The sequence below is a fragment of the Panthera pardus genome, unplaced genomic scaffold (assembly GCF_024362965.1).
Source record: "Panthera pardus isolate Hobbes unplaced genomic scaffold, ASM2436296v1 HiC_scaffold_21, whole genome shotgun sequence".
In the NCBI taxonomy this organism is placed as follows: Eukaryota; Metazoa; Chordata; class Mammalia; order Carnivora; family Felidae; genus Panthera; species Panthera pardus.
The window spans coordinates 33,606,163-33,627,886 of NW_026526777.1; the positions used below are offsets into that span (position 1 = coordinate 33,606,163).

General features: G+C 40.6%; 1 protein-coding gene across 4 annotated transcripts; it reads left to right on the forward strand.

The window, feature by feature from the left end:
* The first annotated feature begins 8,256 nt into the window (after positions 1-8,256).
* Positions 8,257-18,405, forward strand: C4BPB (complement component 4 binding protein beta). 4 transcript variants are annotated; one of them, XR_002075246.2, is made up of 7 exons: positions 8,262-8,614; positions 9,137-9,313; positions 10,537-10,713; positions 15,883-15,976; positions 17,516-17,583; positions 17,677-17,845; positions 18,193-18,298. XR_002075246.2 is itself a non-coding variant. In XM_019430147.2 (6 exons), the coding sequence occupies exons 1-6, from the start codon at positions 8,557-8,559 to the stop codon at positions 18,327-18,329; spliced, it is 711 nt and encodes a 236-aa protein (XP_019285692.1). In that variant the 5' UTR covers positions 8,263-8,556; the 3' UTR covers positions 18,330-18,405. The 4 variants fall into 4 exon arrangements, 3 of the variants coding, with proteins under 3 accessions (XP_019285706.1, XP_019285692.1, XP_019285683.1); XM_019430147.2 differs by lacking the exon at positions 17,677-17,845 and having other exon boundaries at positions 8,263-8,614; positions 18,193-18,405; XM_019430138.2 differs by lacking the exon at positions 17,677-17,845 and having other exon boundaries at positions 8,268-8,614; positions 17,516-17,642; positions 18,193-18,405.
* Positions 18,406-21,724: the final 3,319 nt, after the last annotated feature.

A 21,724-nucleotide genomic window follows, 5' to 3' on the forward strand; every position in this document is an offset into this window, starting at 1 on the left:
CTAAGCTGCCGCTGTGACTTCAAGAGCAGTCTTCTGATGCCTGCCTCTTAGCTAATTGTCACTATCGGGGTCTACTGATCAGGTCTCTTAGGTAAAATGCGGCAGGGGAGGGGCAGGGAACAAAGGGGAACCACGTCCTTGATGTATCCATCATTTGGTTTCCCTTAAAGATAAGCCAGGTAATCATTAACTAGATCAGTGGTTGTCAAATGTACAAATATCTTTGTCAGTGTGATTTTAATCTGTCACCACTCCAAAGGAGGCTATGGAACTATGGAAGCTCCAAGGGATAAATATCTTACATGCAACCTCCCACCCTTTTTTTTTTTTTTAAGAACAGTAAGTTTTTAGCTTTGTAAATAATTTTTCTCTTTCATGCAAATACCCACTTGCTGGACAAGAGGGTAAGTAGCAAGAGAAGTAATGAAATGCAACTGTTCCCAAACGGTTCTTTTATACTGTGGATGATACAGGGCTCTGTTACCTAAGATGTGATGAGCTGGGCTGCAGGCAGTTCAGCATCCAGCAACTAGGAGCTGCTTTTATACGCACAAAGCTGCCTTCGGAAAGGCTCCTGACTCTGCTCTGTGGCAGGTGATTTTCATCTAGCTGCTCGTAGCTTGCTGTACTGGAACACTTCAGTTCCTGTGATGCGGGTTTCTTACCGCATCTAAGCACAGTGTCCGTTGATGATCTGATAATGTTCTTATTTAGTTATTTATTCATCCATGCAAGATATTTCGAAGTCCCCATATTAGTGTTTGCATGTGTTTAATCAGAATGTAAGATAATTGCTGGTGTCACTTTTCTGGTAGAAATTTAGGTAGTTTGAGATTTTAAGTCTGATGTCCATAGTATTACCTTAAACTAAATTTCCAGGGCATAGGTATCTGTCTTCTATAAAAGGGTGATAACTGTGCTAAGACACAGTGGATGGCTTTTGAATACTTTTTTTTCTCATTGATTTTTATTGTAAGTATCATCCACGAGATGCATTTCTCTGGAGAAAATAAAATTATGCTAAAATATGTCAGTAATATGCATTGCTTTGTAATAAGAAACATAATAAAAGTTATTTTTAATTTAAAGATATGATTAATTTGGACATCACACACAAAATAGGATAACATTTGGCGCATTATATACATAACACAAAATGTTGGCGATGTGCAAAATGTTTTTGGAACTAGCTTCTTTAAAAAGGTTCTCAAATTACTGGACTATATACGTATATATACCGTATATATGTACGGACTATACGGACTATATACGTATATATACCGACAATATACGTATATATATTTCCAACTGGTGTTTTGACTGGTGACTCCTGCTTTTATCAAGTTACATTAGCCATTTTAAAATGATATCGGGGGGATCATTATTGCCATGTATTATCGACATTCTGCAGCTTTTTAACTTCTTTAAAGAATATTTAATGATCACCTATTGGTTGCCATGCAGTGAGTAAAACCAAGTCCTTGTCCCCTTTTCTTGGAAAGGTCTCCAGGCACTCTTGCAGGGGTTATCTTATTCAGCGGTCCAGCCATCATCTGTAGAAGGCTAAGCATGTCTGCAATCATTCTCCCTATTTCACAAGTAGGTGAATGAACACACTAATTGACTTACCTCAACACTGATGGAGTTTTTGTCAAAGCCCACACCTCAGAACAAGGTAAATGGTATGATATATAACAATGAGGGACCAACAGACATATACTATTTTTATTTTTTATTATTAAAAACTTTTTTTAATGTTTATTTTTGAGAGAGAGTGAGCATGAGCGGGGGGAGGGACAGAGAGAAAGGGGGACAGAGGATCTGACGTGGGGCTCGAACCCACAAACCGTGAGATCGTGACCTGAACCGAAGTCAGATGCTTAACTAACTGAGCCACCCAGGTGCCCCATAACAAACTTTTTTTTTTTTTTAATTTTTTTAATGTTTGTTTATTTTTGAGAGGGAGAGACAGAGTGCAAGTGGGGGAGGGGCAGAGAGAGACACAGAATCCAAAGCAGGCTCCAGGCTCTGAGCTGTCAACACAGAGCCCGATGCGGGGCTCGAACCCCAGGAGACATGAGATCATGACCTCAGCTGAAGTCGGCCGCTTAACCGACTGAGCCACCCAAGCACCCCCAGACTATTTTTTTAATGTAGCTAGAAACTTTAATAAAGATACCAGTATAATGGGGTGCCTGGGTGGCTCAGTTGGTTAAGCGGCCGACTTCAGCTCAGGTCATGATCTCCGGTCCGTGAGTTTGAGCCCCGCGTCGGGCTCTGTGCTGACAGCTCAGAGCCTGAAGCCTGTTTTGGATTCTGTATCTCCCTCTCTCTGACCCTTCCCCGTTCATGCTCTGTCTCTCCCTGTCTCAAAAATAAATAAAACGTTAAAAAAAAAAAAAAAAAGATACCAGTATTAAAAAATGACTCTGCAGACAGTGCCCCGGTGTTGGGTGGTGGTCATTATTTGTCTGATTTCTGTAGCCTTAATTATTATATCAGATCTTTAACCTCTCCCGGATCTTCACTGGGGACTCACTGTGAGAAGATCAGCCTTCAAGCTCACTAGCTTGGCCAGGTTGGTGACGACCCCACCAGCACTTCCTGTGTGAATCCAGCAATAGCCATCACTGTGCTTTATTGTCTCGAAGTATACTGCACCGTCCAACCCGTGGTAGGGTCCCCTCCCTAAGGAAAGAAAAAAAAACCCAAAACCTCAAGGCAACCTGGTTATACATGTATGTGACAACATCCCTCTGGACCTCGTAATAGGAGACCACTTAGACTACGTGTTTTTAAAAAAAAAAATTTTTTTAACGTTTATTTTTGAGACAGAGAGAGACAGAGCAGGAACAGGGGAGGGGCAGAGAGAGAGGAAGACGCAGAATCTGAAACAGGCTCCAGGCTCTGAGCTGTCAGCACAGAGCCCGACGTGGGGCTCGAACTCACGGACCGCGAGATCACGACCTGAGGCGAAGTTGGACGCTTAACCGACCGAGCCACCCAGGCGCCCCTCAGACTACATGTTTGTGTGTTACCATATATGGGAGACAAAAAAGTAAAAAGTGTATTAAAAACTATGCCACGTGGCATTTGAGGCTCAGTTGTTCCGATAGGAACCCAAGTGAGCAGTGCCAGCACAAATAAAATGGCTTCCTGGAAAGAAAAGCCTCAGTGCCACGACTCTCGGTGCGAGAATCCTGCCACAAACCCACTTTCATGGTCTTGAACTCATTAGAGAATTTGACGAAAGCTAAGGGCCCCCTGACCCCCACCCCCAAAAGGTAGATGCATGTACGTTTCACAGATAGCTTAGGGGAGGTCGTGACCCCAGGGCAGCAAAGCAGGAGCTAGATGATAATGACACAACCCATCTCCCTTTCTTTTCTTTGACATTAAGAAAAAAAAATCAGGAGATATCTATTTGATATTAACTTTTTTAAGCAGAGGAGAAGAATATATGGGATTCTGAAACGCTTAGATTTTTAAACCAGACATTGTAGAATATTTAGGAATTTGTATCGTAACAACATAGTTTCACTAAGCCTCCCCCCGGGTGTGTGTTTTCTTTTTCTTAACCTCAAGGTGCATAGTCTGTCTCCTTTTGTTTTCGTGAAGCCGATGCCCCACTGCTCATCACCACAGGCAGGGCAACTCACTTCAGAGCTCCGTTCCAGTTCCCAAGGGCACCTACCTACCCTGTTGGTATTATGCGGCACCTTGCCGGCGACAGCTAGGTCACCTTCAAGAGACCAGTTCCTCCTTGCAATTAAATAATTTCACAAGCACGGGAAGCAGTGTTGCAGATCTCATAGAGCCTTGCCTCAAAGCATGTAGTGCCTTCAACCACACAGCCTGCAGAGAACAACAGCTTCTTCGTCCATTTGCGTTTTCTTCATTAGTGAACCTCTTACGTTCTTGTTTACATTCAGTTTTCATTTGCCAGGTTCTCTCCTCTTTTGTCCATTGCCTTTTTAGAATTTATGGCTGGAAAGGGAAACAGTCTCTGGGCATAACTTAGTAAGGTCTATTTTTGTTTTTTTAATTTTAATGTTTGTTTATTTTTGAGAGACAGAGACAGAGCATGAGTTGGGGAGGGAGACACAGACTCCGAAGCAGGCTCCAGGCTCTGAGCCATCAGCACAGAGCCCGACGCGGGGTTTGAACTCAGGAACCGCGAGATCGTGACCTGAGCCGAACTCGGTCGCTTAACTGACTAAGCCACCCCGTCACCCCTAATAAGGTCTATTAAACATTCTTCTCTGAATTTAAATTCCTGGGTCATTTTACTCAAACACTGGTAGACCCTTATTTTCTTGGATTCGTCAGTGTTTCAGATTAGAAGGTGCCAGCAAACCCCAGAGAACAGCACCTTACCTGTGACAGAAGGTTACTCTCATCCACAATGAAGTGTGGAGAGAAGCGGTGTGGAGATAAGAAACAGTCTAGGACTGGAATGGAGCTTCCCCAGTCATCCAGGACTTTCTGCCCCTCTGTCCTTCTGTGAAGTTAACATATTATCCTCAAAATGATTCTACCCCAACAGTACCACATAGCTATTGGGGAGCTACCGGAATCCTGCCTACATGGTCACCAACAGGAAGGAGCACAGAGGCTAAGTCTCTCATTTGACTCCCCGCCAATGGTTATTCTACAATGGTTATTCTACAACGTTTCATGAACAATTAGACCTTTAAAGAAATTTATATTCGTTTCATTCTCACGTACTCTGCGTAAAGGTTACTTCTCTGGGCCAGGTTTTTCTTGGCGAGATATTCAAGAGACATCAACTTGATATATATTTAAAAAAAAAAAAAAAGATGGAGAAGCATTTTAAATCTTTTCTGAATTATCATGACAAAGACCAAAGGGAATCCACTCATAACATACCAGAGAACTTGTCGAAATGTCCTTTCCCAATTTTCTTGAAACCTCACGTGCACACAACAGTTTAACTTCCCACAACTCCCTGGCTGACATCCCTGCTCACCTCCTTAGTCTTAGTCTTAGTCTTAGCCTTCCACTAACCACTGTTGGCCCATTCCTTTGTGGAGCAAGCTAACCAGTCAGTACAACTTCTGCACTTGACCTGTTAGCCCCGTTCTCCAGAAAACAATCTGGATTCGATCAAACTGTCCTTAACGTCCAAAGGTCTAGAAGGGTTTCTGAATTCTCATTAATTTTTCTAAGCTCAGATGCTCATAATAAAACATGCAGTCCTGCATTCCCTTATATGTAATCCTAAAATTCAAAAGCTTTGAAAACAAAGTTCTCTCCTAATTTATTTGACAGGAAAATTGGACCTAAACTTTGTGAGGTTGTTTGTAATCTCTATATATCTCACTTAGTGTAAATATTTTTACATTGCATAGAGAAGTATTAGTAAAACAATAGTCTAAATAATATAGTGCCTTTCTGAAGCCCTAATATGGATCCGAAATAAACCATTGAGATGAAGAATTACTTGCAATTATTTCCTGTAATAATGCTCTATTTTCTTAGGTATTTAGGAATTTCTCATTTAGGAATAAACAAATTCCTAATTTTAGGAGGAAACAAAATTTTGTTTTTTTTAAATTTTTTTTAATGTTTATTTATTTTTGAGACAGAGACAGAGCATGAACAGGGGAGGGGCAGAAAGAGAGGGAGACACAGAATCCGAAACAGGCTCCAGGCTCTGAGCTGTCAGCACAGAGCCCGACGCGGGGCTCGAACCCACGAACTGTGAGATCATGACCTGAGCCGAAGTCAGACGCTTAACTGACTGAGCCACCCAGGTGCCCCAATTTTCTGTTTTTTAAAAATCATGTATTGTACAAACAATATATACAGTAGGTACTGGGGAACTTGTATTCCTCAAGAAGTAGAATATGTAGTGTGTTAAGAAAAATTACTCGAAGCTTGACAAAAGAGACAAAAAGAAATCACTGGAGACATTTTCAGTAGGTGACTGAGTATTGTTTTGTAGACCCTCTCAGGGATCATCAATTTCACAGGAGTGCGAAATTTTGATTGTCAATCCGTCTTTTTTACACCTCTATAAGACTAGAGGTTAATTTGGAATGCAAATGATTCTTTTTCTGAAAACAATGCAAAGGATTCTGATAACAAAGCAAATGAATTTTGTCCAGAAGAGAGAGATTCAATTAATTTCCGGGAGTTAGAAAAGCTGATTCCAAATATTACAGGGTGTTGCCATGTATGATATTAGTCAGTTTTACATCGATTAGAAGAGTCACTTCAGAAGGCCTTTGACTGAACACATAAATCTCTGTTCCTCAAATTCTTCTTTGAATTAGCTGTAGCCTCTTTCTTAATGGTTCTCTCATTAATTCATGAGCAAAATCTTCGACACATGCTCATGTTATACTTAATATGAGTATCATGTTATTTACTGTTTCAAGAATTATACTTCACTTTTTTAAAGTGTATTTACTTTGAGAGGGTGAGAGAGCGAGCAAGCGTGCAAGGGGGGGAGGGGCAGAGAGAGAGAAGGAGAGAGAGAACCCCAAGCAGGCTTCTGGCTGTCATTGCAGAGCTCAGTGTAGGGCTCTGTCTCAGGAACCATGAGATCACGACCCGAGCCAAAATCAGGAGTCGGATGCTTAACTGACTGAGCCACCTGGGGCACCCCTGAAAATTATACTGTAAAATGTATTTGCACTAGGGGTGCCCCGGGTGGCTCAGTCAGTTAAGTGTCAGACTCGATCTCAGCTTAAGTCTTGATCTCAGGGTTGTGAATTCAAGCCCCATGTTGGGCTCCATGCTGGCTGTGGAGTCTACTTTAAAAAAACAAAAAAAAAAAAAGGGGCGCCGGTTGGGCGTCTGACTTCGGCTCAGGTCATGATCTCGCAGTCCGTGAGTTCAAGCCCCGCATCAGGCTCTGTGCTGACAGCTCAGAGCCTGGAGCCTGTTTCAGATTCTGTGTCTCCCTCTCTCTCTGACCCTCCCCCATTCATGCTCTGTCTCTCTCTGTCTCAAAAATAAATAAACGTAAAAAAAAAAAATTTAAAAAAAAAGACAAAAAATAGAGAGTACTTGCCCTATAGGAATTCACATATTATTTGAGTGAAAATAAGATATGGAGAAATCATAAAGGTAATATACAGTAAATGATACATTATCAGTATGGATTTGAGGGGCTGTGGTACAGTTTCTGTATGACTGTATTCTTTTTATTTGTACTGCATTGCTCAGATTTACTTAGCAGACAATTCTGTTTTGCATTATGGAGTGCCAAGAAAGGACATAGAAATACACTAGGTACAATCTTTGTCCTAGAGTTGTTAACAGTCTCGTGTGGGAGAACACATGAACAAATCATCATAAAGTAATGATAATGGACGGAGAAGAGAAGAACATTTATGACCTTACTCTGTCCAGGGGCCCCTGGGTGGCTCAGTCGGTTAAGCGTCCAACTCTTGATTTTGTCTCAGGTCCTGATCTCATAGTTGGTGGGATCAAGCCCTACATCAGACTCTGTGCTGAGAGCACAGAGCCTGCTTGGGATTCTCTCTCCCTCTCTCTCTGGGCCTCCTACTCTCACGCTCTCTCTCAAAATAAAAAACATCCCCCAAAACACCCCAAAAAGACATTACTGTGTCCTTATGCTTTATATTTATTATGATGCTTTATATTATTTCATTAAAACCTAAACATTTGGAGGAATTTTACCCCAATTTTATAATTGGAGCACGGACAACCAGCTAATTGCTATAATTAAATAAATATGAATGAATGTATGAATAAATGAATAAAAGGTAGGAGAGCCCAAAAGCAATTCTACATGTTTTAATTCCCGAGACAAAAGCTTTTCCCTTATTTCCCTTGGAAAATCATTTGGTTGACTCTGGACTCAGGCTAAATCCTGCCTCCCAAAGACCCACAGGATGGAAACCCTGGCACAGGCCTGGCAAATGAGGACAAAGTGTCCCCGCAGGACTGGAGTTTTTCTCAGGTTTGGAAGTAACTGGGATCAGCTCCTTGCTGGGAGCCATAGATCCGGAAGGTCAGAGGAAGGTAAGGTTAGTTTCACTCCTTGAGCTTTCTCGTCTTCAGCCTTCGGTGCTGTTGGGGCACCTGGTATTTGAGAGAGGTGGCACTCAGGGTTGGGTCTCACTTGGCAAAGCACCAGAGATTGGTCCCCCCCACCCCTGCCCGCAACGCTGGAGAGAGTCACAGAAGCTGGATGGTAAACACAAGCAAATATTGACAGAACTGAGAGTCAGGGTAACACCATCTGGCCCGTCTGCAGTTCAAAGGGCCTGGTCAACTGGGTTTGCATGACACAACCAGGCAGTTTCTAAAACTGAATTTTAAAACGGGCGGCTCATCAGCCGCCCCTTTGTGTTTTTGCAAAATCCCTCCCTGTACTGACTTCCTCACAGCTGTTCTTATTTCCTTTGGTAGAATTTTTTTTTTTTTCATTCTTCCTAGGGAAGAGAAATCAATACAACATCTCCAGGAGGGAGGTGGTTGGTATCTCCTACTTTGATCCAAACCACGTGTTGTCTGTGTTGGGTTAATTCCAGCCTGGGTCAAGCAACTGATCGCAAGATGTTTTTGCGGGTTGTGTGCTATCTTGTGGTTGTGTGGCCGGTTTCTGCCTCATACGGTGCGTATGCTTAAGATTAGTTTCTAGGGTACTTAATATCAGCCTGCGGGGTACGAAGCATGCTGTCTATGGTTTTAATGAAATTTAAGTCAATGAAATGTATTTCCTTTATTGAAAAATGTCAAATGACTTGGCCTAATGCCCTGTATTCAGTAGGGGCTTAGTAAATATTTAATGATAATTCTGCTCTACGAAGTGGGTGGTTAACTGTACCAATTTGGTACCAAAAAGTACCAGTTTCAAAATCTTGAGAGGTCTTGTCTGTTATAAACTCCAGAAATGCTATTTGGAAAGGGAATTGTATCTTCATGGTTGAACTGAATGTAATGCCTGTTATCCTTTTGAAAACAAAACTTTGGGAATTCTTGGGAAGGGGGGGATGGGGATATACATGGACATGGAATTGTACAAGGAAGGAGAATCAATAATCCAGGAAAAGGACACTCGGATGGCTGTCTAACGGGGCCTCGCCACAGCACGTGATAATGCCAAGTGAATCTGTTTTCTTTTTCCTTCCAACAGAGAACTGTCCAGAACTTCCCCCAGTGGGATATAGCATATTTGTCGCAAAGAAGGTGGAAGGACAAATTCTGGGGACTTACTTTTGTATCAAGGGCTACCACCTGGTAGGAGAGAAAACCTTTATTTGCAATGCCTCTGGGGAGTGGAATACTCCCACTCCCACTCCCACATGCCAATGTGAGTTGAAATTTTGTTTCTTTGTGTATCTTGTCATCTCGCTCCGCTCTTACACATCCTACCTCCCGCAGGCCGCGTTAAAACTTTATAAGACAAAAATTCTCAACTTCTGGGAATTAATTTTTAAAGCACCCCAGGGTGGAACTTCTCTTACAAGGTACATGGTCAGCTCTTCCTCAGTGTTGATTTAATTAGTTGATTAATAGAATTAATAGACTCAATCACCCCTGCAGGGAGGGAAGAATTTCTACCATATATTAAAACTGGCTTTGGGGGGGGGGTCTAATTTAATATCATACTCCTTTAAAATTTTTATGTTATAGAAATCTATTTATAGAATTTCTATAACATAAAAATTGTAAACATATACAAAAGACAAAAGAGCAAAATCAGGTCATATGCACTCATCACTGAGCTTCAACAACTGTCAACATGTAACTAATCTTTTTTCTCAACGATTGTGTTTTGCATGATTATTATTTTGAAGTAAATATGTCATAGTTTATTTCATCCATTATATGACTTTTGAACTGGGACACATTTATATTCTCAATTGACAAATGTGAGAACCGAGATCCAAGTGATTTGCTCACATTCACAAAACTCACTTGTGGTGTCTGTAGAGACAGAGAATAACTGGTCAATATCCTCGTTATTATTAGTATATTTAGGAATAGTTGGGTTTGTTCTCCTTGATACCTAGAGTAAAGCACACCAAATGTTTATCCTTTATTTATACCAACAAGTTCACCTTCTCTCCTGTTTTTTTCACGGAGGGGTGGGGGGTGGGGGGTGGGGGGGTGGGGGGGTTGGGGGGGGAAGCAAAATGAAACAAAGTACAAACTGATGAGTGATGTGTCTCTTCATGGAGGAAAGGGAGGGAAAAACTTGCCTCCAGCATAGGGTGAAGTATTTTCAGCAACGCTTACCAGGATGATGAACACGCTATTGATCATTTCCAGTTATGTGCTTAGTTACTTTTCGTAAGTTCAAGTGCCAACTGTCACTCTCGTGCATGACCAAGACCTTTCCTACCACACTCAGGCCAACCTAGTCCCTTCGCGTCCTGCACTGATACGATTTGGTACCGTGTAGGAGTCCCCGTTACAAAGTACAGTTTTAGTTCTGATTTCTATTCTCTCATTGAAGACTGAGGTGGTCTAGCCTCCGCAGTGGCGGACTTTCTCCTGCTCTTTCCGATCACTTCCTGTTTTCTTCTTCAGTGGGCCACTGTCCTGACCCTGTGCTGGTGAATGGTGAACCCAGTTTCTCAGGTCCTGTGAATGTGAGTGACAAAGTCACTTTTAAGTGCCATGAGAACTACATCCTCCAGGGCAGCAACTGGAGTCAGTGCATGAACGACCACACCTGGATGCCTCCCTTACCCATCTGCAAAAGCAGTAAGTGTCAGAGAAACAAGCACCAATCCAAAGACACTGACCAGAGGGACACCCTAGGCATTTGTCACATCCCTGCAATGATGTTTTCCTCTTTTTTTTTTTTTTTTTTTTTTTTGTATCTGGGAAGGGTCTGGGATCTCGGAGGAAGCCAGAAAACAAATGGAGCTCACAGAGCCAAAAGTCACCTCAAATGGTATATTCCAGTGAAACAAACAGCATCCAAACAATGAACACTTTATTTCCCCTCTCAAGTAGGATTCCTTTCCTACTAAGTCCAACACAGGATAGTTTGGGGCATCTGACTTTCTTTGTTCGTTTGTTTGTTTCATGATAACGCCTTACAGTTCTTATTTGAAAAATACATGAAAACAGGGGAAGAGGACCATATCTCATCCATTGCAAAATTATATAAAATAAGAATTGAGGGGCGCCTGGGTGGCTTAGTGGGTTAAGTGTCTGACTTTGGCTCAGGTGTTGATCTCGTGGTTCATGAGTTTGAGCCCCGCTTTGGGCTCTGTGCTGACAGCTCAGAGCCTGGAGCCTGCTTTGGACTCGGGGTCTCCCTCTCTCTCTGCCACTCACCCTGCTCACACACTGTCTCTGTCTCTCAAGAAAAAAAAATTAAAAAAAAAAGTACCTCCTCCTTCTAACATATATTAGAAGTACCTCCTTCTAACATGGTAATTCACACTTCTCAGAGGAAATTAGTAGGAATGTGTTTGCTTCATGTCTTTTCCTATGTTTATGCAGACATTTAAAATAAACAAATGCGCACACACACATCTACACACATATACACTTACAAAAATGGGACTTTGTGCTTTGTATTGTTTAAATTTTTTTTTTATGTAACATTATACATGGGAATCTTTTTCGATCAGTATATGTGGCTGTATCTCCTGCTTTTATTTATTTGTTTTTTCTATCTCCTGCTTTTAAAAAATAATGTGGATACACCATCAGTTATTCCATATCTCCAGTATTGATGAACATTTGTTCTATTTCTGTATTTTTGCTATTACAAACAATGCTGAAACGAATGTTATGTATGTGTACATATACATATATCTTTATGTCTATGCTATTATTTCTGTAGGATAGATTCCTAGAATGATTGGTAAGTCACAGGATATACTTATTTGTAAAACATACTTAAAAGATCCAAGAAATTCTACTAAAAAACTTCATTCTTGGACACAAAATAAATATTGAAAAATCAACAGTATTACTTTCTAATAATTATGATGTGACTATTGAAATGTAAAAATAATTCCATTCATGAGACCTATATGAAAGTTTACTGAAGGACATGGAATAAGACTTAAATAAAAGATATACCGTGGTCCTGCATGGACAGACTGGTATTGCAATGGAATTCTACCCAGAGTTTCTTTTTTTAAAATTTTTTTTTTTTTTAACGTTTACTTATTTTTGAGACAGAGAGAGACAGAGCATGAACGGGGGAGGGTCAGAGAGAGGGAGACACAGAATCCGAAACAGACTCCAGGCTCTGAGCTGTCAGCACAGAGCCTGACGTGGGGCTCGAACTCACGGACCGCAAGATCATGACCTGAGCCAAAGTCGGCCGCTTAGCCGACTGAGCCACCCAGGCGCCCCAAGAGTTTCAAATTTAAAGGTATAAAACAAAAAATTGAGTTTGAAATCTCCTTTGGGAAGGTACATATCTAACACTACAGATTTATTGATTTAAAGACTTAATTTTTTTCAGACTTAGTTTTTTAGAGCAGTTTTAGATTCATAATAAAACCGAGGGGAAGGTATAGACATTTCCCATACACTCCCTAGCCCCGCATATGCACAGCCTCCCACATTGTCAACATCATTCACCAGATTAGTACTTTTTTTTTTTTTTTTTTTTTTTTTTTTTTTTTTACCAAGGATGAACCAATGTTAATACATCATATTCCCCCCAAATCCATAGTTACCTAAGGATTCACTCTTGGTGTTTTACATTCAGTGGGTTCGGACATGTGTGTAATGATGTATATCTATCATTATAATATCATACAGAGTCTTTTCACTGCTCTAAAAATCCTCTGTGCTCTATTTATTGGTCTCTCTACTTCCCCCACCCATCTCAGCCATTGATCTTTTTATTGTTTCCATAGTTTTTCCTTCTTCAGAATGTCATATATTTGGAATCATATAGTATGTAGCCTCTTCAGACTGCCTTTTTTTCTACCTAGAAATATACATTTAAGGTTCCTCCATGTCTTTTCATAGCTTGACAGCTAATTCTCTTTTACCGTTGAATAATATCCCGTTTCCAGATGTACCATAAGTTTATCGATCCGATCACCTCCTGAAGGACATCTTGCTTGCTTCCAAGTCTTCGCATTTATGAGGAAAGCTGCTATAGATATCGGGTGCAGGTTTTTGTGTGGATGTAAGTTTTCAACTCCTTTGGATAAATACCGAAGAGGGCGATTGTTGGCTCTTATGGGAAGAGTAGATTTAGTTTTTTTCTAAGAAACCATCCAACTGTCTTGCAAAGTGGCTGTATCATTTTGCATTCCCACCAGCAACGTAGGAGAGGCCTTGTGGCTCCACATCCTTGTCAGCATTTGGTGTTGTCAGTGTTCCAGACTGGCCATTCTAATGGTTGTATAATGGTATCTCCTTGTTTCAGTTTGCATTTCCAGATGACAAATGATGTCAAGCATCTTGTCATATGCTGATTTTCCATCTGTATATGTTCTTTGATGAGGTGTCTGTAAGGTTTGGGGCCCATTTTTTATTTATTTTTATTTTTATTATTTTTATTTTATTTTATTTTAATTTTTTAAAATGTTTTTATTTATTTTTGAGACAGAGAGAGACAGAGCATGAACAGGCAAGGGGCAGAGAGAGAGGGAGACACAGAATCCGAAGCAGGCTCCAGGCTCTGAGCTGTCAGCACGGAGCCCGATGCGGGGCTCAAACTCATGAACCGTGAGATCGTGACCTGAGCCGAAATCGGACGCTTAACTGACTGAGCCACCCAGGCGCTCCTATTTTATTTTTAAATTTAGATCCAAGTTAGTTAACACATAGTGTAATAATGATTTCAGGAATACAATTTAGTAATTCATCACTTACATTTAACACCCATTGCTCATACCAACAAGTGCCCTCCTTAATGCTCATCACCCATTTACCCATCCCTCTACTTAACATCCCTCCAGCAACCCTCAGTTTGTTCTCTGTATTTGAGAATCTCATGGTTTGTCTCTCTCATGTTTTTATCTCATTTTTGCTTCCCTTCCCCTATGTTTCTGGCAAATTTTAAGGCTAAACAATTCCAAGATTAGGCCCCAAACAGCATTTATGTTCCTCAAATTTATGGAAAGATAATGAATATAACTAATAATTACAGAAATGAATAGTGAAATTAGATACACATGTTTTACTGATCAAATTAGCAAATAAAAAAAAATGATTTCACCTAACATCGTTCATGATATGAGGGGCTAGTCACTTATGTCAGTGAGGAAAAGAGATATCATTCTGTAGATATATTTTGGCAGTAGCTATTAAAATAATAGGCAGCCTTTTGTTGTTTTTAATTTTTTAAATTATTTTATTATAGAGAGAGAGAGCGTGAGTGGAGGAGAGGGGCAGAGGGAGAGAGAAAGAGAATCCTAAGAAGGCTCCATGCTCAGCACAGGGACTGATGCAGGGCTCGATCCCATGACCCTGGGATAATGACCGGGGCTGAAATCAAGAGATGCTCAACCGACTGAGCCACTCAGGTGCCCCAATAAGCAGTTTAAAAGCACAAACTATATGTAGCCTCTTTCAAGGAGTTAGGGGTTACTTGAAACATACATATATACTGTAGGCAGTTAAATCACAAGCATATAACATCATTATTATTAGCCTGACACAGGTTTAAAGAATTTATTTCTTTTAATCTCTTTTAATTCAGGACTTCCCATTCTAGCTCTGAAATGCAGGATCTCTGTCTTTTGGTGTTAGTTCATTGCCCAATTCTAAAGAAAGCTCCTTAGGTCCCCGAGTAAAGCAGATTCTTTTCTGCTTAGGCCCAAGATCCATATTATCTCTTTCAGTTGAAAACTGTACTCTTAAAAGTTACCAGGAGAGCCCTGTCTGTACTGGGGTTCCTTAATCAACTCATGGAAATCCTTTTTCCTTTCCTCTATACAGCTTTTGAACTCAGTTTTTGATCTTCTAAAAATTATTTATTAACTTCTCAAAGAAAACATCTGTGGTGTAGAAAAATACAGAAAATAAAACATTTAATTACCTACAAACCTACTGCCCAGAAGTAACAGAGTACTTTGATATATAATCTTCAGGCTTTTTTTCTGTTCATCTACGTTGATGCATGAGTGTATTTTACAAAAATAGCATTTTATGCTATTATTATAATTACATTTCAATTTGTATGTATTATTATAATACATAGTATCACATACTATGTACTATACTAACACATATTCCCTTATGCTTTGCTGTTTTTACTCAACTATTTGGTTTGAAGGCATTTATGTTTCCATAAATACATACCTACGTAATTATTCTTCATTCACCCTTTAACCTTGATCATCATGTTTAGATGTATATAATCTCAGAGCTCAAAGGGACTTAAGAAATAATTCTGTTTAACCTGCTCATCTCATAGGTTAGGAGGGAAACCGAGAAGGATAAAATCATGGGTCGTGGAAGAGGCAGAACCCCAAATTCACAACATCTCGTACTTTGTCCAACTCTCTTTCCACAATTTTATAGACTCATCTTCTTTCCTCCCAGTTGTATCCTGCGTTTCTGAAGCTCTCGTGTTTGCACACTTCTGTCCCACAGAGAACGTCAGCCTCCATTTGAACGCCCACCATTTATCTCCCCTCTTAGGGAGTTGCAACTCCCACCTCTACCTCTGGTTTAATTTTCCTTTTCTTGTTCCCTGACGATCTCTACAATTGAAACTTCCTTTCCTCAAAACTCACGCCAATCAGAAAGCACTCCCACATTCCTAATCACTCAGCGGAGGAGCAGGAGAAGGCAGTCTCTCCCAGGATAAACATGATTCTGACCAGAAGGAAGTGAATGGAGAAGGTGCCCTAAGATCCCGCATAGACAGCTAAACTTAGGGGGTGCTGTTAACTGAGCGTAACTCATGACCGTCATTCCTGTTCTCCTGTTTCTCAGGAGACTGTGGCCCTCCTGGGAATCCGGCTCATGGCTATTTTGAGGGAAGAGATTTCAACTTAGGTTCGACCATTACTTATTACTGTGAAGACAGGTAAGTGTTTGCAGCCTTTCAAATGTGAGATCGTGGGGCGCCTGGGTGGCTCAGTCAGTGAAGCATCCGATTTCAGCTCAGGTCATGATCTCACAGTTTGTGAGGTTGAGCCCCAGGGCGGACTCTGTGCTCTGAGTCTCTCTCTCCCTCTCTTTCTTCCCCTCCCCTGCTTGAGCACGTTCTCTCTCTCTCTCTTTCTCTCTCTCACTCCCCCCCCCCAAAATAAGTAAATAAAAATTTAAAAAAATTATTAAAAAAAACCCCACAAAGTGAGATCTTGCCCATTGACTGGTAGCTTTGTTGTGGGGAGTGACCCAGCCTGTGTCACCTCGTGCCCTGACTTCCTACTGCTTCAGGAGTCTGAGCTCATTCTGACGAGAGCTGCTTTGGCCACTGCCAGCTGTCCCCAATCTCTAAAAGATAGACTCATGTCTTTATCCTAAAGTATTTAGTGTATTTATCCTAAAGTATTACATTTTTTTTCTCTTAGTTGAGACGGGGGCATCTGGGTGGCTCGGTGGGTTGAGCGTCCGACGCTTGATTTCTGCTCAGGTCACGATCCCAGGGTCATGGCCTCGAGCCCCATGTTGGTCTCTGGGCTAAGCATGGAGCCTGCTTGGGATTCTCATTTGCCCCCTCTCTCGGCCCCTCCCCTACCTGTGCACACACTCTGTCTCAAATAAAAAAAAAAGACAAGAGAAGATATTTAAAATGTATGTTTTTTTCTCAGCACAAAAACTCAAAGAAACACAAAGACTCTCAGAGTCTCAAAGACTCTCAGCACAAAAACTCAAAGAAACACAGAACACATAGAGGTAAAGAAAGAGAATGATTTATTGTCCCAGCTTGCCACCACCCCCCCTCCCCCAATCTGGTTTCCTATTTGCAGTTCTTTGAATTAAAAAAATATATATCTTTAAAAAAAAAGAAAAAGAAAGAGAATGATTTATAGAGCTTTAATACATCCTAATTAAATTCTAACCTTAATTTAGACTATCTCATCCTCTAGCTTACAGATTACCTACTCTTTCCTCGGCTTCAACCTTCTTAACTCGGGGTCGTGTTGCTTCACTAGCATTTCAGTCTTATTATAAACTTCCAGTGGGCATGTTTTTTTTCTGATTAAAAGCTGTATCTCCTTCCTAAGATTTATTTGAGGATTTTCTCTAGCTTTCCACTCCTTTTTAGAGAGTAGATGGCAGATGTTTTTTTAAGTTATTGAATGATGAAACACTTCGTCCCTCACCCTCTCCACCCAACAACTGTGTGTGAACACACGTATTCAGATCTCACTGGTCCGTGTTTTACAGATTAAATTATCACTTGGGTCCTCTCCACCCCCCAAAGGAGAGTGACTTTAGTTGATGGCTGCTTTGTAATACTGAAATAACTTAAGCATTCATTAAGGCTCGGGGAGGTGGATCCTATCACCATAGGAAATGCGGAAAACAACTATACAAAACCAACCTTAGTTGGCTGCCTTAGCCCAGATCAGAGGTGGAAAGGTTAAGTGTTGTTGCCATTCTAATGTCTGTTCAGGTACCACTTGGTGGGCACGCGGGACCAACGGTGCATTGATGGGGAGTGGAGCAGTGCACTTCCAGTCTGTGAGTTGATCCAAGAAGCTCCCAAACCAATTCCACAGACCAAGTTTGAGCGGGTGCTTGTAAGTAGTAGGCTTTTGTCTGCCTTGTTCACAGTTGTATCTCCTGGCACATGCTCAGTAAATATCTGTTCACTGTGGGATGTTTTTGAAGAGTTGGCCTTGGCCCGATTGTAGAAGAGGGATCATAAACTATTAATTCGTATTTTTACATGAGAAGTTCACATTCACCACCATCATCACAAACACCTCATGAGGACGTGTTGGTAAGGGTTATTGTCTCATGGACTTTATAGAGCGAGTTTTATATAGTCATGTCTTAGACTTGTATGTATTGCTGTAAAAAGTCTCTGAAATTCTTCTAGATTTAAAAAAACCCTGAACAGATCAATTTTCATTGAGATCCCTTTTATAGATCCCTCTTTTTTTTTTTTTTTATTACTGGGATAACAATAAGTATACATAAGCTAGAAAAATTTAAGTGATTCATCACGTTGAATACCCAGATCAGGGACCTAAACGCTACGCATTAGCTTCGGAGTATATGGCTTCAGAGAATCTCAGTTCTTAAGCTGTAACTTACTTAAAAAAAAAAAAAAAATTTCTTTTTCAGGTTGCCTTTCAGGAGACGAAAGACCTTTGCAAAGCCATGCGGAACTTTATGAAAAGACTCAAGGAAAATTCCTTAACGATGGAGGAAGTAAAATATTTTCTGGAAATTCAGAAAGCCAAGCTGCAGCCAAAAAATGATGCCCTGACATTATAGCTGAGCAGGCTGGGTCATAGAAAAGCACCCTATGAATAAACCTTCTTCTTGGTTCTAAAACCAGTTTCAGATCAATGGGGAATGAAGGATTTAATTTCCAGTCCGTAAGGAGAATGGGAAGCTCAGATCCCAGCTAGGGGGATGCCTCATAGTTTCATGAGACGCAAATGGTGAGGCACAAAATAACCTCAAATTAACCAACACTTATGAGGCAAAAATTAACCTCTCAATTTGAGAAAATAGACTCCGAATAACTATATCCTTAAAAAGACCTATTGAGACAAAAGTAGAGTTAGGACCTAAACTGTGTCTTCTGAGTCTCCCCTATATCCTGTTTACGGAACCACATTTCTAAATCTTCTGCAGTAATATTGCTTACCACATTTAGATGAAACCCAGCCCGGCATCGGAAATTTGAGATGGTGAAAAATAAGTGAACGTATTTTCTTCTCCTTTCTTTTTTTTTTTTTTTTTTTGAGGGCAGAATAAGCAAGAATCCTAAGGTTTTCTTACCAAGATGTCATACTGACATGATATGACAAACTTTTCCCATCTCTCACTTTGTTCTCTACCAAAACACATAGGAAAACTGGATAAAATACAAAGAAAACGCCTAAGAGAGCTCGAACTAATGGAACATCCCTCGGTGTAGTTATGAAGGAGAATAAGACATCGGAATAAGAAACTCTCAAGTAGCCCGCAGTCTATTAATAGACACAAGATGATAGACGCATATCATCCATTCAGGGTGGTTAGAATGTAATAAACACTTTTCACAGAAGAATGTGCCATGGGAGCTCAGCTTCCAGGAGGAGGCCTCCTGTCTGGGAGGAAGCGGAGGCAGGAAAATTGTTAAGAAAAGTCACGGTTAGTTGGGCCTTTAAAAGTGAGTAGGATTGGGGGGCCTGCGTGGCTCCGTTGGTTAAGCATCCAACTCTTGATCTCAGCTCAGGTCGTGACCCCAGGGTCGTGAGATCGAGATTAAAACTCTCTCTCTCCCCCTCTCCCCAACTCGTGCACACACTCTCTCTCTCAAAATAAATAACTTAAAAAAAAAAAACTGAGGAGGATTGAGAGATGAAAATTAAGGAAGGGGACGTGGCAAGTTGAAAGAAGGTTTGGGAAATATAGCAAGAGAGTCGTAAAGAGTCTTAAGCTTCTGAACCAAGTAAACCCACTCCTCAGATTAGTCTAACTTGGGCAAAATGATTTTTTAATTTGAAGCCGCTCATTCTGTTATTGCCTATACTGTCTATACTAGTGAGACCTTGTGAACACCTGAAATGTCAAATCTTAGGAAAATGTTTTAGTAAGTTATGGCATACAAAATGTAACGCAACCTTCGATGGTGTTATGATCAGAAAATCTTAAAAATATAATCCTAAGTAAAAGTAGAATACATAATATTAAGTACTTATGATCGCATTTATGTAAAACCTTTATTCTTGTAGAGAAGGGCCAGGCGATAGCAAGGCACAAATGAAAACAGTTGTCCTAGGATAATGAACTTGCAGGTGTTGATTCTTTGAAAGTTCTTTCATGTTTTAAATTGATTTCCCCCCCCTGCCCCCTCCCCCATTTGCGTGTGCTCTCTCTCTCTCTAAAAGAAAGAAAGAAAGAAAGAAAGAAAGAAAGAAAGAAAGAAAGAAGAAAGAAAGAGAAAGAAAGAAAAAGAAAGAAAGAAAGAAAGAAAGAAAGAAAGAAAGAAAGAAAAAGAAAGAAAGAAAGAAAGAAAGAAAGAAAGAAAGAAAGAAAGAAAAAAAAGAAAGAAAAAAAGAAAGAAAGAAAGAAAAAGAAAGAAAGTTTCTAATAATGATTTTTTTAAAATGTTGTGCAGAGGCAGGAAGGATGGGTCATGTCTAGGGGACAGCACATGGCCTGGATTGGCCTGGATAAAGCATGGGGAGTGATGAGAAAGAAGGCTGGAAAGATACATTAAAGCCCGTTTATGGAGGCTTTTAAAGAGCATGTTAGAGATTTTGACGTCTATTTGATAGGCGGTGAGAAGAGATAGAAGGCTTTCTTTTTTTTTTTTTTAATAATAAAGTGCATTTATTTAAGTGTTCAACTTGATGAGTTTTTTTTTTTTATTATATGAAATTTATTGTCAAATTAGTTTCCGAGATAGAAGGCTTTCAAGAAAGGAAGTGATAGGGACCGAACACAGATTCCTTTCATGACAGTATGTAGTATATACAGGTCGAAGTAGGAAAAGAATAGAGGCAGAGAAACCACATACAGGGCTGCCGGAGAAGACAATGGTGACCTGAACTGGGTGGTGGCAGAAATAGAAAGAGAAAACTAGACATGGGAGAACTGGAAAATCAAAAACAACTCATCAAACTTCTCGACTCATCAAATATTGGAGGATGAGGGAGAGGAAGGGTTTAAAGTTGAGTTTGAAATTCCATTCCTGGAAGCCTGGATTGATCTTGGGGTCAGAAGGTGAGGCTTCTGGACAGGAAATGAGTAGTTCCCTTTGGATGTGCTAGTGTAATGTGTTTGTAAGGTGTCCAATAGGCAACAAAAACTGTCAGTCTGCATTTAGGAGAGTAATCAGGTATAAAGAGGTGGTTGTGGGGGCGCCTGGGTGGCTCAGTCGGTTAAGCGTCTGACTTCGGCTCAGGTCATGATCTCGCCATTTGTGAGTTCGAGCCCTGTGTCCGGCTCTGTGCTGACAGCTTGGAGCCTGGAGCCTGGTTCGAATTCTGTGTCTCACTCTCTCTCTGCCCCTCCCCTGCTCATGCTCTGTCTCTCTCTGTCTCAACAAAAATAAATAAATAAAAAATAAAAAATAAAAAGAGGTAGTTGTGGGGATAGTTCTCTTACAGGGAAGAGTTAAAGCCACGACAGCAGGTACAATAATGAAATATATGGAGAGAAAAATTTTTGAAAAGGAGAACATGGGACATATCTATATTTGGGGATGAGAAAGAGAAAAGGAGGTAAGAAGAACGAAGCATTTAGTAAGAGAGGAATCAAGAAAGTTTAGGGCGATGGAAGCCAAAGGAGAAGTGTTTCAGAAAGGAGATTAGCAGCAGGATTAGGGGCTGCCAAGAAATCGTGACATGAGTTAAAAAAAATTTGAATTTGGAGATAAGGACATTCCTGAAAGAGCTGTGTCCACAAGTGTGGGAAGAAGTCAGGTTGGAAGGCCACAACGGGAGGGCCAGGGAGGGACTAACAAGAAAGAGTAGGCAGGAAACACAGGAGACCTGGGGAGTTAAGTATCTCATGACAGAAGATCAATGGAATTTGAGGTTTTGGCAAGATTTGGGGAATATTTCAGGATGAAAGTCACCTCGAAAATGAGAAAAAGAGCAAAAGAGATCTCTTCTGAAACAAGAGTGAATAGGAGAGAAAATCTCAGGTGGGAAGA

Excerpts from the sequence above, each read along its gene's own strand:
- C4BPB (XM_019430138.2), top strand. The coding sequence starts at position 8,557 with ATGTTTTTGCGGGTTGTGTGCTATCTTGTGGTTGTGTGGCCGGTTTCT. Across the intron at positions 9,314-10,536 it reads TCCCACTCCCACATGCCAAT|TGGGCCACTGTCCTGACCCT; the intron begins GTGAGTTGAAAT and ends TTTCTTCTTCAG. Across the intron at positions 10,714-15,882 it reads CTTACCCATCTGCAAAAGCA|GAGACTGTGGCCCTCCTGGG; the intron begins GTAAGTGTCAGA and ends CCTGTTTCTCAG.